The sequence below is a fragment of the Typha latifolia genome, chromosome 4, assembly GCF_019914945.1.
Source record: "Typha latifolia isolate L0001 chromosome 4, TyphaL0001v2, whole genome shotgun sequence".
Taxonomy (NCBI): Eukaryota; Viridiplantae; Streptophyta; class Magnoliopsida; order Poales; family Typhaceae; genus Typha; species Typha latifolia.
The window spans coordinates 5,712,813-5,728,549 of NC_133089.1; the positions used below are offsets into that span (position 1 = coordinate 5,712,813).

At 35.4% G+C, this 15,737-nt stretch overlaps 2 protein-coding genes across 3 annotated transcripts; both read right to left on the reverse strand.

The window, feature by feature from the left end:
* Positions 1-1,225: 1,225 nt before the first annotated feature.
* On the reverse strand, positions 1,226-7,883 carry LOC140786077 (beta-1,3-galactosyltransferase 7-like). 2 transcript variants are annotated; one of them, XM_073134267.1, is made up of 11 exons: positions 7,436-7,883; positions 7,146-7,242; positions 7,008-7,066; positions 6,687-6,889; positions 4,746-4,809; positions 2,697-2,769; positions 2,467-2,587; positions 2,302-2,389; positions 2,088-2,213; positions 1,907-2,016; positions 1,226-1,827 (listed from the first exon to the last, which is right to left on the reverse strand). In XM_073134267.1, the coding sequence occupies exons 1-11, from the start codon at positions 7,534-7,536 to the stop codon at positions 1,679-1,681; spliced, it is 1,191 nt and encodes a 396-aa protein (XP_072990368.1). In that variant the 5' UTR covers positions 7,537-7,883; the 3' UTR covers positions 1,226-1,678. The 2 variants fall into 2 exon arrangements, with proteins under 2 accessions (XP_072990368.1, XP_072990369.1); XM_073134268.1 differs by having other exon boundaries at positions 7,530-7,716.
* A 2,194-nt stretch (positions 7,884-10,077) lies between these two features.
* On the reverse strand, positions 10,078-15,516 carry LOC140787193 (uncharacterized). The gene is made up of 4 exons (XM_073135988.1): positions 15,294-15,516; positions 15,094-15,190; positions 10,503-10,655; positions 10,078-10,424 (listed from the first exon to the last, which is right to left on the reverse strand). The coding sequence occupies exons 1-4, from the start codon at positions 15,427-15,429 to the stop codon at positions 10,388-10,390; spliced, it is 423 nt and encodes a 140-aa protein (XP_072992089.1). The 5' UTR covers positions 15,430-15,516; the 3' UTR covers positions 10,078-10,387.
* Between the last annotated feature and the right edge of the window lie 221 nt (positions 15,517-15,737).

A 15,737-nucleotide genomic window follows, 5' to 3' on the forward strand; every position in this document is an offset into this window, starting at 1 on the left:
CTTCTGTAGACTAGAGAGGCTAACTCTTATGACAGTGTTCAAGAAGAACAAAGGAAGAGTGAAGAGAACGAGCTAAACATTAGGCTGAAAAAAGAAAAGAAAATGTTAGGCTCTGCTAGGGTTCGGAGAAAAAAGAACTGCATGAACCTTAAATTTGAAAGGCTTTACGGTATCCTACATATTTTTCTAATCTTTGGTCAAATTGCTTTGCAATAAATCGATTAACCATTTGGAAGAAAAAAGTTAAATACATTTTAACCCCTTATGCTTATGTCTAAAATTGCTTTATCCTACGGTATAATTTTTGATAACAAATTAGTCAATGTACTTATAACTAAAATGAATTGTTAGAATTTTTATCCCATTTTAATAGAGCCCTCTAAATTATCAAAATACTCATATTGTATTTGTTCGAATCGAATTAAAGAGAAAATTAATTTGATTATTTTGGTAATTTAGGCTGGCTCCGCTAATTTGAATGAAAATTCTAACGATTTCGCTTTAGTTTGGTACAAAAAATTATACAAGGGAGGGGGGCGGGGGTCGTAGTTACTATTATATATTTTTAATATTAAAATTGCCACTAAAATCTTTTGACACTTTTAGAGTTACCATTATGATTAATTTTTAATAAAATATTCCTAATAGATTATTATTAAAATTATTAGACACATATATAACTAAAATGCCCCTCTTTAAAGTTTAGAATGTAAAATTTTTATCAAAAATTTTTACCTCACATAAAATAAAATATAATTCATTAAACTATAATATTGGATAGTTTTTAAACTATTATTAATAATTTATATAAGAGCAAAATAGTCTTTGTTTTATATGCAAGCTGTGTTTTAATTATGTGATTTAACTAAATAGAATGGTATTTGAAAAAGAAATCCAATGATTTTGATGGCAATTTTGATATTTTGAAAAAAATAATGACAATTTTGATATTTTGAAAGTTTTCGGTAATAATTTAAAGTAATTCTAGGCATAAGTACGAGAAAATAAAATATATTTAACGATTGGCAATTTCCATAGCACAATAAGTATTTACACGGACTGGATTACTTCACGCTAATCCCCTACAAATGCAATGCCAGTCATTTAGTACCTGATGATATCTCCTGGTGCTCCAAACTTTACTGTTACAACGGATTGGGCTTTTGCTGAAGTATTGGTACTTATCAAAATTGGTCAATCATTAAGTTGTAGAACATCTGTGTAATTTCACCAGTAATTCCATTCAGGTATGGCTGTTTGCCAAACTTTATTGGCAGCTGTAATCAAATGCTAAAAGAGTTATACAAAATTTTCACAAAGTTCAAATAAAAGAATCAGACACAAATCAAGCTTTCTGCAGGATGGAAACTCCCCATGTACATGTGCAGCAGAGTGCATGCCCTATATTCAACACCATTGGTTTAAGCCCTTTCTCCTTTCCTGTCTATAGTCTTCTCTGTATCTTAACAAGTATTTGTCTAACTAGCATTCAAACATCAAACCTATCACCTAGAAACAACGGTCTTCACCAAATCAATCTCTTTGAATGGAGAGTTTGAACCCAGGATACAGGTGGCGTCTACATTCTTACCCATGAGTGGTTCTTTTGGAGTTGTATTCTTTTCATGGGCTGCGGAAACCACATTTTCAGTTGCCAGTAGTTGGCAATGTACATTTGTTAGAAGAAAGCATTCCAAACAGCATCATCTCCTTCACCACACTTTGCATGAACATACTTTATCCTCTCCGCTGACTTGCAGATTCCACTGCATCTCCAATCAAATGTTGCAATGCAAACATTTCCAGCTTGCGACTTCCACTCACAGTCTGGAGGGTTATTTAAAATGGATATGATAAGAAAGCTACTTCCAACAGCGATAGTCCAGTATCTAATAAGGAAACCAACCTGGTGGAGTTCCGCAGCACATGTTCCTCTCATCAATATGTTCAACTTCAAGGCCAATAAACCAAGAGCCCAGAGTTACATCTTCGTTAGCATATTTGTGCAATATAGGCCTGCAGGAGATGACTTACTCATCAGTTGTTTTATATCTAACAGATATGATTACACCACTGTATAATCTTACTGGTTAATTGAGATGTAGGTGGCCAGATCTTTTGAGATAGCATATATCTGCCCAGTTGCATGGCGGAAGTACTTGTTCCCTGCTTCACCAAACTTCCAGTACTCAGGCTCATGGTACTTCACATTCCTGCAGAAATGATCAAATAAATAGGTATGTCAAATGCACTAGAGGCTGCTACAAGGTGATAATACTATAAAGGTTGTAGTAGAATTACTTATCAGACAGAACAGGTCCAGACTTCATGCAACCTATGTAAGTTCTCGGTTTTGATCTATGTCGGAAAAGAGTTGTGGCTAGCATTCCTGGATTAGATATGTCAAGTACCAGTAAGTATCATCAAACAAATTGCTTCTAATACTCTGAAGGCTGCAATATTCACCTAGATTCACATGGATATCATCGTCCACCTTGACATAAAAGTCGGCATCCCATATGGCAACTGCAGCGGAGAAAAAAGTCTTTGTCTTTGCAGATAGTTCATGATACCCTTCAACATGATCCTGCATGAAGGAATAGATAGATGGACAGTTTGAGAAGTTAATAATTATTGTGCTTATACGATTGTTCTGGACGTTGAGTCAGTTAAATTTTCAATTGGCTACACCATACCAGCCTAAGAAAGTCATGATGCTGAGCTTCCTCCGAATCTATAGCCTTATCCAGAATACTGTTTGATGTAGCACTGTATAATAGCAGTACTAGTTAGTCTTTTACTAAAAGTCAGATATAACTGCCTTGATCCATCGTAGTAGATATAAATCTAGGGAATAATGTTGTCATAATTAAAAAAAAAAGAAGCCTGAGGAGTTTCAATGAGTTTGCATTTCAAGTTTTCAACAACTCAATCAAACGATATATACGTCAATCCCTATCTACCATTCAACTCTATTTCACAATGTACCTGGGTCCACCTAAGAAACCATCAGAAGTAACAAAGTCATTGAAGACTTAAAATGTCAACTAGTTAAGGACAGCTACATGATTTCCTTGCCACCATTTTACTCTACTTCAGGCAGTGTGCCCTGACCAACTTTCCAATTCTCTTAGTTACATTTACCTGCCCTGTTGATCTTCTTCAATCCCATATAGCATCTTCTGCTTAAATTGACTTAACACATAAAAGCTTAAAAGTGGGCTGCTTAAAAGTTGAAACATTGCAATTACAGATGCACAAAAAATTGTTCTTCTTCTAGTAATTAAAGTGTTAAACACATTATAATAGAACTCCAGTAGTGTTTGTAATTTTGTATGCCTATCATATTTATAGACTTGGAAATTCGATACCTTTACTATTGCCCAGAAGTTTCTAAGTACTTCTTGATTCAAGATTGCAGGTTACTTACGTATATTCAGGTTTTTAATCTTTGCTTTTGAAAACACTGAACAGGTTTTTCAATAAGCCATGTCCTTAATGATAATCAGAGTAGGCGATCGTGATTCCTACCATAGAATGGGTTTCCACAAGTGTATATAATGATTAGCTTCTCAAACAAGTCTTCCACGGGCCATGTGCTTCAAATGAAAAAGTAATGATACCTATGAAAACCCATACCTCAAACGCTTAATTCTTGTTCACTGTCACCAGTACAACAGTAATACTTCCACAGAAAAGTCTTCCTACAATTCCTTCTTGACAAAAGGCAACTCAAATGACATAACCTTTATAGAATCACAAATAGAGGTGTTAACTATTTATCTTATCCTTCTCTCTCAAAAACCTATTTATCTTAACCTTATCATCATTCGTTATGTCCATGTTTCTCATTTTCAGTGAATTGGTTAAGGAGTGAAGTGTAAATAATATTACTTACCTAACAATATCCTTGAGGTCAAATATTTCTAATCTGGATTCTCTTGAGTCAAAGTTGCCAAAACTTCCAGCAGTTGGCATGCATAGTGTACATTGTACACTAGTAAACGACCATTGATTGGCAATTAATTGAAGATCATATTATCTTATCATAGAATGATGCCTTAAATAATGTTAATCCTCTGTTTGCTTACAAAGCAACGCATAGCATCATAAAATATTTTTCATTGTCCAACACTTAGTTACTGCAAAAGACAAAACTACATATTGTGTCCAACACCAGCCTTATACATGTGCCCCCAAGATTTCCACTCTTGAGAAAAAGCTAAATATAATGGTTTTTTTAAGTTAAACAAAGGGGAGTAGAAATTAACAGAGATTAGACGTCTTAAGGAATATTTGGCCATGGGATGTCTAAAGTCTTGCTCTACTATTATGATAAATTACCAATTACTCTAAAAGTCTAAGATGCCAAAGAGTCAAAATCTTCCCATAATATTTTAGCTCACTTCCCATTTAGTTCTGTAAGCAATAAAATGACTATCTCTACCATGTTATCAATAGCAGTACTTCAGATATTCACCCTCCATCCTCAGTTATACTGTCAAAGAGGCTTGCATTGAAGATATCTGCAGATTACCTTACATTCATATGCCTGGACTACAAGTAGACCGGAGGCTTTACTTTGTAATTTCCATCCAGTGGAACTACCAGGAAATATTAAATGAAAAAAGGAACTAAAGTACTTTTACCTTATATCGACTAAAACTTGCATATCGATTTGATTTAAAATATGAATCAGGAACATGCGTTGGTGGACAAGAAATTACTATTACGGAAACATGTACCTGTGTCCAATCATAAATCGGACGACAATTCCTTTCTTAAGTTCCAGTTCTTGGAGTTTCTCACCTAATTAAAAACAAGAAAATAGGAGAGATCATGGACTGAGCTACGTAAAAGTGAACTTACAGGAAGGATATTATTTAGCCAAATAGATGATATAATAAAGTAATAGCTCTGAAGATAATCTTCTTTGTCATTAACTTCTCAAATTAAAATGTTATTGCTAGTAACCTTTGTATATGTTGAACAAATATTCTACATGCTCCAAAATTCAACTTTAAGTCTTGCCACACATCAAGGAACCTTTATTGAACAAAGTTGCCCTCACAAGTTCAACAAGAAATAAAAAGGTTAGGAATGGGCAAATAATTGTTATAGACTTCCATGAAAGTTAGATTAATTCATGTAAATATGTAACCAAATTATAATAAGAGGGTGAACGCTGAGGCTGAAAGATCTTTCAAGTTCTCCTTGTGAGCTTTTGCTGATAGTTTCATGGTAGTAATATTATTAAAGACCCATATATCTTCATGAAGTTTTGCCATTCAACTCCATATATCATGCTCATTTTAGAAGAACAGGATGATTCTTCCCACAATTAATTAAAGACATTTTCATCTTTCCTACTCCTTTTGGGGTCTTCCACATGATATCAGTCTTTACTGATGAATTGTCTTCATCAATCATGTCAAAAGATATTACCAAGATCCTGAGCTTACAATTAAGTACTAATTTTAACTTGGCTTGAACTCAACCTTTTCTTACACTAGCATTTCACTTTACAGCACTCATTTATCACAGTATTGGCATAACATCAATAATGGTTTGATAAGTACAAATAACCATGCATTCAACTACATAACATGGTTAATCTAGTTAAATTAATTGATATCCACAATTTTCCTTTAACTTAAACGGCATTTGCAAGCAACACACTAGGCAAATAATAATCTTCAGCTAGGTCTATTTGCAATATGCTAATATCCTTTTTTAAAGGTTCACCTAGTATGGCAGAATCAAATAGAATAAGTAGAATAAATTTCTATCAAGTAAAAAAGTTCATTTAGCTAAAGGTGGCAGGAAAAATTTGAAGCATTGCTCAAAATTAAATATGTTACTGTCAATAATCAAATAATGAACTAGTCCAGCAGTTTTGATTATAATTATCCTCAAGCAACTACATAATTCAGAATTAATTCTGTCTATTTCCAGAATCTTTACTCTTCAATGATCAATTACTACATCTAGACAAAACAATTAGAGAAGAGAACTTCCTTAGATATTCTGCATCAATCAACTTAATTTTGAAGGAAAAGTCCTCAATCTGACAACCATAAACCTTTCATCTAGATATGTGAGCTTTTCTTGGTTAATCACGATTCATGAAAAATGAACCAATAAAAGAGAAGAACAAGAGTGAAAATATGTAGATTGCTAGAGTATCTTAGGGAAATGGAAAGTGGGAAACAAAACATAGAATTATGAGCAAACTGCTCTTCTATTGCTGGCTCTCTTAAACTTGAAAAGTAAAGTTGATTTTGCGAGTGGTTCCCTTGTCCTTGACGAGGCCCAAGGTTTCTCTTAATGCACGCATTGGGAAACATGAAATTCAACAAATTTTCATGTAATTTAGGTTCAGAAATGTTAGATTTAACATCTTTACAACAAGAAAGATAAATCAAATATTCACTCACCAGAAGTTTCTCACCATTTAACTAATGATCAGAAAAAACAAGAAGATTCTAGAGCTAAAAAATAAACAAATGGCAATTGCTTGTTACTTTAAATCGAGTCATTAGCAGCGCAGAAACTAAATGATGGATGCTGCACAAGTACCAAGTCACATATACACTGCACATAAAATTGAAGAACCTTGATTTCCAATATATTTAAGACGAAGATAACGATTCTGATAAATAAGAAGGATTGTTAATATAAAGTACCTTGCGGCATCCATGTCTCCCTGACAGAATCCCGCCTCTTTCTGCTGCTAAATGCAGTATTAATCCCAATTACAACAAAAGCCTTCTTTTTCTTCTTATCAGCTGCCGAGGACAATGGTGAACCGCGCAAACCAAGCAACTCTTGAGAGCTTCTCTTTGCAGCCAACTCCATCTGCAGCGTAGAGATCGTCTTATCTAAAGATCTGATAACATCAAATGCCAACAGGACTACCAAGTTTAGATCCAAGAACAAACAAACACACAAGCAATTCTTCAAAGAACAAAAAGAAAAGAAACAAGTTATAGCACTCGGAAACACACTGTATGGCTTCATGTGTCTTGCTCATCTCGCCCATTATATCATTATCTTGGCCGTGCCTCTAAAATCAACAAGAAATTTCAATCAAAAAAGGCCCAATTAATGCGGCACAACTAAATCTGAAATGGACGACCACTCACCCGTTCGGTGGCGCAATCCTCTGAAACAATTTGAAGCTCTTGTTCCTTCCGCCGCCTAGAAATTATTTGACTGTCGGATTCAGGGGCCTCCCGGAACCTACCACATCAAAACAAACCCAAAATTCCCCTAAAATTCACCCAAAAGAAAAGGAAAAGACCCAACCGAAATACACATGCAATGCCCGATCTTTCCGCGAACCCAGATCTCAATTCGATCCGAGGAACAAGGAAAAGAGCAAAAGATCAAATCTTTGCGCATAAAACAGCTAGAGACCGAGCGAGAATCTAACCAGTCTGTGAACAGCATTCCGAAGCCAAAGAAGAAGATACATATAACAAAAATCCATCTCACGGATACTTTTTTATCACTAACGCTATTCCTACCCTTCATCTATTCTTTAGCTTCTTCTCTTTCCTTCGTGCCTTCCTCTTCTCTCTTTCTCTCTCCCCCTCCTTCTCTTAGTTGGGCAAAGAACAAGAGTATTTAAGCTTAAGAAATCGAAGAGGAGGGAGATGACCAAAGGAAAGGAACACGTTGGTCAGAAATCCAGATGAACTATCGACGAAGGACACCAAGAGGTGAGAGACGGAGATTGGAAGCGTCAAAGGAGCACTACAAGGCGATGGCTTCCATTAAAAAAACAAAACAAAAAATTGCAATAGAAATGCGGTATATTTTGTATATAAAACCCTATAGCTACTCAAATTCGTGATCTCTACCCTAACCCTTTCACTTTTTTTTTTAAATTTTTTTTGTCTTACGGTGTTATATGCAAATTTTCCGTATGCCGGTCAACTCACCACCTTCTGGTTCACGATTGGAGGAATCCCCTGCGGGAAAGGGGCCACGCTGTCCTTCTGCCACGTAGCATACGAAGGGAAAGCAAAGGCCACCCTTTTCTCCTCGTCTTTTTTCTCTTTTAGCTCTATTTTTATTTATTAAAAAATCGTCTCATTAGCAATCTCAGCGTACCCTAAAAATATATAAAAATATATATCTATAATATTAATTAAAAACTCATGAATGAGTGCTGCCATTTGTCGTACACGTTTGTATACATGCAGGTGACAAACCTTATGGGCCAACGATCAATATTATTGGCTACATTCTAAATTTCCCAAAGAATATAAGTTGGTAGCTACGTCTGGATCTCAATGTCTTGCTTGGTTGGAACCATGTCATAACTTACACAATCAATACGACAGTGTGCACGTTACAAAAGGAGATTAATGTCCAATTCATATATATATATATATATATATATATATATTATTATATTTGAACTTGGGAATTATATTATTTGAAAGTGGGGCCTGAACTCCGTCGCTTGGGTCATTGGAAAGCGAACGGTGGGTTGGGAAAAATTTCATTCTTTATCTTGCAAGGGAATGTCGAGATAACACCCTATATTTTATTAAGAGAAATTTTCAAATACCACCTTATACTTTTGTACCTTTTCTTTTTGTATATAAATTTTATTAGAGACAGGAGTATGTAGTTTTTTTTCTACCAGCTCTAAACCTAAGAATGGCAATATACCGAATTTATAAAATAAGGAGTTAAATAGCAAAAATAATACTTTTTAAAAAAAAATTTGGGGAGGAAGGCTAGCTTACAGAGACGATACTGTTTCCTGATACCAGAAGCTTCAAAATTCTCCAAACATAGTTTATGTTATTAGATAGAGTTTATAATGCATAGATCACGATCAAATTGTTAATAAATTATATGGTAAATGATGATCACTAATGTGACCTCTCCTGAACAAGTGAACATTCTCCATTCATTTATTTTGCATGGCTAAAATTTACACTTCAAAGATTTTCTAAAGATTTATCTAGCATGTGGTACTGAAATAATTTTAAATATTTTTTAGATAAACAAATTTCGGCACGCAACTAGTCGATAATCTATGTTTGATTTATAGATGGAAAACTTATAAAAGATAATATCCCAGAAATCTTAGAGAACTTTTCTTTATATCAATTTTGAATAGGACTCCTTCTAAGGATATTAATATATCATCTCTCATGACATCACTAGGAATAAAGAATTCTCTTGCTTTTTAGTGTTTAGTTCCTAGATTGCTAATACTACTTCTTTAATTCATCATTTAAGTCTTTAAATTTCATTTCTCCTATTATACTCAAAATTTTGAGGCGATGGAAAATAATTTCTTTTGCGAATTTCCCTTATCCCGTTATTTATTAGATCTTATGACGAATTCATTAATAAGAAATCACAACCTTTTGTTTAAGAGGAAGACCTAATTAACAAGGGTGTCTGCACCAAAATCATTAATTTTTCTAAGTTGGTGAATATATAAATACAAAAATGAGTTAATTAAGGTAAATTTTGAATGTGGACAAAGTTAATTACTTCCTATGAAGCCAGTTTTTTACACACAAAAAAAAAATTCTTTGAAAGATGAGACAAGTGGATACTTATGAGGCCAACTTAAGCCACAGAAGCAAGTCAAACAACTAATGGTCATCGTTTATGTGCTAAAATTTAAAGCTTAAAATGCTTCATAATTTAGGGTGGTACTTGCATGATGAACTTGTACTCTAGCTCTAGCTTAATTGATTAATTGAAGTTCTTCATCTTTATAGTAATATTGCATGCTTTTCCTATTATATTTATTTTAAACTTTTCATTCTGAGAAAGATGACATCCACTTAGCAAACTTATTTTCCTTACTAATTCTTCTAAAACAGAGTCATTAGCATCCAGATTACCTATATACATAGCTAGCTGCAAGGAGAAACAACAACTAATGATTTAATCTATACTCTGTTCTTCTAATACATGATAATTGATTAATGACAATAGGAACAAGTGTGTCTATGCTTCTTTCCAAACTGCTAATTCTCATTGAAAATTTGAAATCTAGCACTTTTCATGGTGTTTATCAAAAACTCAGTGCCGTCCTGAGACAAATAGCTTCCAACTCCGTTAATTTCACTATTAGACAGAAGCAATACAGAGATCCAGGAGAACAAGACTATGTTACTAGTTTATCTCAGCAACTGTTCAGGGTAAACTCATGAGAAAAGTTTTTGTCAGACAGTGACCATTAAAAGCACATCTCAAATGAGCAATGCATGATCTTTTTTATTTACAGAATGCTATTAAAGCCTATAAAAGTATATCATATGCAGCACATATAGTCACTGTTGGCCCAACAAGTTTATAGCTATTCGCCTTTACATTTCCACCTCGCGCAGGAAAATCCTTCAACTTAATCTTCAGAATGGCAAGCCCAGTAGATTAGCCCACTGCGAGGTAGATCGGTGTCAATCAAAATGGAATTCCATGATGGAAAAATGCATGAGTTTGAAACCATGTGCAGTTACCTTATCAAGACAAATACACACTGCAGAACACCAGCAACACCAGTCCATGCAGAGGGGCCCTTATCTGTCAGCGCGTCTTGTATCAACAAGCCGACTGACCCTGCCAAAGAGACAAATGACACAACGTATGCCACAAAAAGCCAAAGCTTCAACCTGCAATTTCAGGAACTTGCATTATTATAAGATAAAATTTACAATGGTTGAAGCCTGCAGACATGCTCAAATCACCTTAGGGAGTAGTGGAGAAAAAATTGCACAAGCTAGGCAGGCATTAGTCTACAGGCACAGCCAGATCACTTAATGGTTTGGTATCAAATTACGACAAAATTATAAGGAATACTAGTTATTAGTTTGATGATCCAGGAAACTAGATAAATTTTCTGGCATATCTTTTCTCACCATATCTGAATTAAAAAAGAAAAGCTATTCCACCTCAATTTCACACAGACACAAAGGCCCACTGTTCCGGACTATTAAACCCACCTGTTCTTGTCATGCAAAATGACCCTCTTTCCTTTGTTCTCATTGTAATTGACGATAGATTTCAATTATTCAATAAGCTGGGGGCACTCTTGTTGGTATCAGACCAGAAGGGCACTGTTTATTGTTCATTCAAGTGCTGAGAATCATACTTCAGCTTTTCGACAAGAAGACAGGAGCTCTACATTTCTACTGTGTGAACAATAATGTTTTATACTGTTATATGTCAAACATCAGGAAGGTTGTCAAAACAGCCATGTGCATAATTTTATACGTCAAACACCAGGAAGGTTGTCAAAACATCTATGTACATCATTCGATCCAGATTTCATGAACAAGTAGACAGGGCTGACGACAATAACCAAGTTGACATAGAAATGTTGCCGCCAGCACTAATTTAATACACCTTGATAAGACTATGCTCTGCTGGCAACTACTCAGCCATGGTAGCAAACAACACAATATGTATATTAGAACTTGACTCTTATATTACTATGTTTCCTGCAATTTAAAAGAGAAGTACTAACATAATGTTTCCTATTTGAAGTTTATAGATACTGAAGCATAACAAATCCTCTTTTTGGTGAGGGTGAAATCTAAATAAGAATTTCTCATAGCCACATTCTTGTGTAGTACAAATAAATGTAGCATCGGTTATCCCAGTGAAAACCATCTACAATCCTAATGGCTCTGTCATGTTACAGGTGAAGCAGGGTTACTCCCATCTCTTAGCCCACTGCATGTTTTAATCAAGCAATTGAAAATAGCTCTGACATTCCAGTTGAGAAACAAAAAATCCTAAAAATAAATAAATAGGCATGATAACAAAGCATATCCAATCAATATGCTATTCCACGAAGAATTTATTTTACTACACCAACTATGTTTATGCTGCAAACAAAACCCAAATTGTTACTCTAATTTTGATTATGATACAGCAAGAAACATCAGCAGTGTGATATGCTTTGAAACCTCAATAATAAGACAATGGAACAACAAGTCCAATATAGAAAGGTGGTATACACCAAGCAACTCTTATAAAGGAAAAGAGCTGATTAAAGAAGAATTAGCAATTCTCAGTTTGTGTTAAGTATGGTCCACTAAAGTTTTACATGAACAATTTAGAGCTAAAACATACCACAGGATTCACCTGTCAACTCTTACATGAACAATTTATCTAGTAAGAGATAAATATCTAATATCATCAAGATTCACCTATTTTTTGTCAAGAAACTGGACCAGATTTATGATCCAGATTACTTGCTATTTGGGGCAGTAAAAGAAGTTACATGAAGGTCAAGTCCAATGAAAATATTAACATATAACAGTATGACGGCATATCTCAACCAATTTCCCATAGCCAAACATCATTAAAAATACTAGTAAAGAAAATTAGATGATAGTAACTTTCTAATGATCTAAATTGGCTGTTCTGCAGAGCTAGAAATGCACAAATGATCCAAAAAGGCCAATAATGCCAAACTCCAAGAACATAACATGGGCAAAGTATGAGGAAAAGAATAACAAAGATAAATACAAATTGGATTTGTATTTAATTGATGCAATAACTTGTCTAATCCTTTTCCGAGATAATAATAGAATACACTATAGGCAAAACTAAGTTAAAAAGACCCCACATCACATAGCCTTGAAACCCTAGTAGATGGACATCTATAAATCCCATGCAATTAGCAATAAACAAAAAAACAATACTATATTTTTTAAATACAAATATACATATCAAGGATTCAAATATACATATCAGAGATAACTTTAATTGAAACTAATTTCATACTTCCAATTAAAGATGGCCGTGCTGACTGACACGCGGCGTACCAGCATGTGGCATGAGGAGTGCAGCACGACACCCCTCCTAGCGGCGATCTGCTCACCGCCGAGCTTCCGTTGTTGGCAACCTCGCCGCCGTCGTCGCCTATTGTGCCAGAAAGCTTGACAGATCCGCCACTTAAGTCTTTATTCACCCGCCTCGACCCGTCCGAGGTCTTCTTCCTCCTCGGACTAAGGCTAGGGCATCCCGGCATAGGATGCGACATGATGACGCCTTCATCAACGGAGTTCTTCGGCAGCGAACGATAGGCGACGACCATATCGAAGAGCGAAGCGCTGCTAGTCATCCTCCTCTTTTTCTCTCCTTCTCTTATGGCACGGCTGGCAAGTGCCGCGGCACATACCGTGCTGGCTGGTGGCCGGCATGAGCCGTGCCTGTGGCACGATCATCATACTTTCAATAAAATGCATTGTCTTAAATTTGGTCCAACAAGTATTTTGACATTTATCTTATGGTTATTTTAGTTTATACTTAAGTTTGTCCTCTTCCCATTAACCAAAACTTCAATAACTATACCACTTTGAAGCATTGAAATTTAGGCCTTAACCTTGATGTAACTTCTATTATTTAAGTATCCATCTCTCTTGCCATCAATACTTCTCACATTTCTAATTCGCATTCTATTTGCTAGTGTTTGCTATGCTAGTTTTCGCTTTCTAGGATTGTCAAAATAATCAAGTTGGACCATGCTTGGCCCAAGCTTAGCTAGATGTAGGCTCAATTATGCAGAGTCAAGCTTGATTCACTTTTTAAGGCCTCAAAATTAATTTAAATCCAAACTTGATCATAGGCTGCCTTGGTCAAACTCACCTCAATAAGGCTCAGCATACCATATATACATGTACGTAATTCATGTGGTAGCTAGTCTCTTAACCAAACTTGATATTCAGCCTACTTATCAATTTAAACTTTGATCAAAGTATCTAGTGAAGTTTGATTGAGATATCAAGGTTGATTCAAGTTTGATTCTAGCTTGATCTTGTACAAGGCTTAAATTTGACTGATTTCAAATAGGCTTTATTAGGGTTATCAAGTAGCTCATTTAGGCTCAAACTCAGCTCAAGTTAAAATAGGCTCAAAATGAAACAAAACGAGCTGAGCTTGATTGTACATCTTAGGGTCAAAATTAAATTCAACCCCATCTTGATCAAATCTAGGCTCACTCAAGTTCGGCTCGTATACACTCATAAGTCACTTTCAAAGATTTCAATTTCTTCCAGATTACTTCTACAAGTACCAAATCACATGCTTCATCTAATTCCATAAGAAATTACAGTTCTTTTTTTCACCTTCTGCAACATGGAAAGAAAATACCTTTTATTATCAAATGTTTTGCAATATGAGATTTTCATAATTAATATGCTTTGTTCTACCACTTGCTCTCTTGAGCATTCCTTGCATGATGTATTGTATTATTCTCGTCCAAATTCCAACATCACCTCAATATTAGAATGCTTCTCTAGTCATCTAGAACTTTCCAAGTAGGGCAATCATATAACTTAACCTCTACCACGGTTTACTGAACTTTTAAAGGTACTTATTCCATTCAAAGGCACACAACCAACAATTCTAATAGGACGGTGAAAAGCACCTAAAACCCATGCAGTCGTGTCTACAAAATATCTTTCAGTAGAGCCCTCAGCCTCAATCAACTAATCAAATGGTATTTCTGTCCAAATTTTTGCACCTAAAACCAGCTGTTGAAGCTTTACTTGAAAGGGTGCTTTACTGCTCTGTAATATCCCAAAATAGTTTTTCTTCACCTATTACTTGGAATTCTTAGATTGCACTTATCAGTAAAATAAACATATTCCTACCAAAAATAAAAATAAACATATTAAATATCAGACTTTTTCCCCATTAAACATTAGTTTGTCCTCCATTTACCAAGCAGAAATTTCTTAAATCAGCTCCAGTATCTGCACTGTGCCACTATCTTCAAGTGCAATATATAAAACACAAAATATGCCAAAAGAGGAAGCAAGAACAAATGTGTAACAAAGTATCTATCCCATGCTATAAGGTTTTATATCACCGAGCAATATCTACCTAATCTTCCACTCTACAAGTGACCTAATAATAACTATTTCTTTTGTTACCATAATAAAAAAATCTCCGATTCACTTCCTTTCCAACCGAGTTTTAAAAATAAATTAGACCGCAATAATTTGCATTGATTAGGAAATGTAGCGAATATCTCATCATTCGATAGATAAAAAGTCCCAAAGGCAAATAGTTTCTTTCGATCAAGAAAATTCTAACCTCCATTCCGTATCGCCATAAGGGGAGTAGTAATCGTAGCTGATGTCTTGTCTATTGACGCAATTGAACATTAGGGCGGCGAGGGAGGCGAAGATTCCTGCGAATTTGGGAACCGAGAGGAAGATACCCTAGTTATGGCCTTCCTTAAGATTTGACAAATAGTGGAGGAGAATTCAAGAACGCGATCGGGGTAAGAGTACCCGGGAGGTAATGGAGGAAGGAGACCTTGACGGCGCTGCAGACAACGGCGTCGACCCAGAACCACCACCCGGCGCCGAATACGGCACCGGCGACGCCGGGGCCGACGATTTCCCACACGAGCGAGAAGTTATCCATCCGGGTTCCTGGAAACCCCTTCGATCGCCCTCTCTCCAATTCTCCTCAAGAGAGTGAGCAGTTCGACAGGAGTGGCTCGAGTCGCGAGGGTCATCGATCGCCGCCTTTATTTCCCTCATGAATAATGTTGGAAATTTCTATTACCGCCCTGTTTTCTTGAACTTATTATATTTCACACCCTGCCCTTTTTTGTTTTGTATGCGAAATGATCCTTCCATTTTGATTTTATATTTCACTCATACCAATCTTTCTGTTTTTTACCACGATTTTTTTCCCTCTAAAATTTAATGGTTTAAGTAAATAATAAT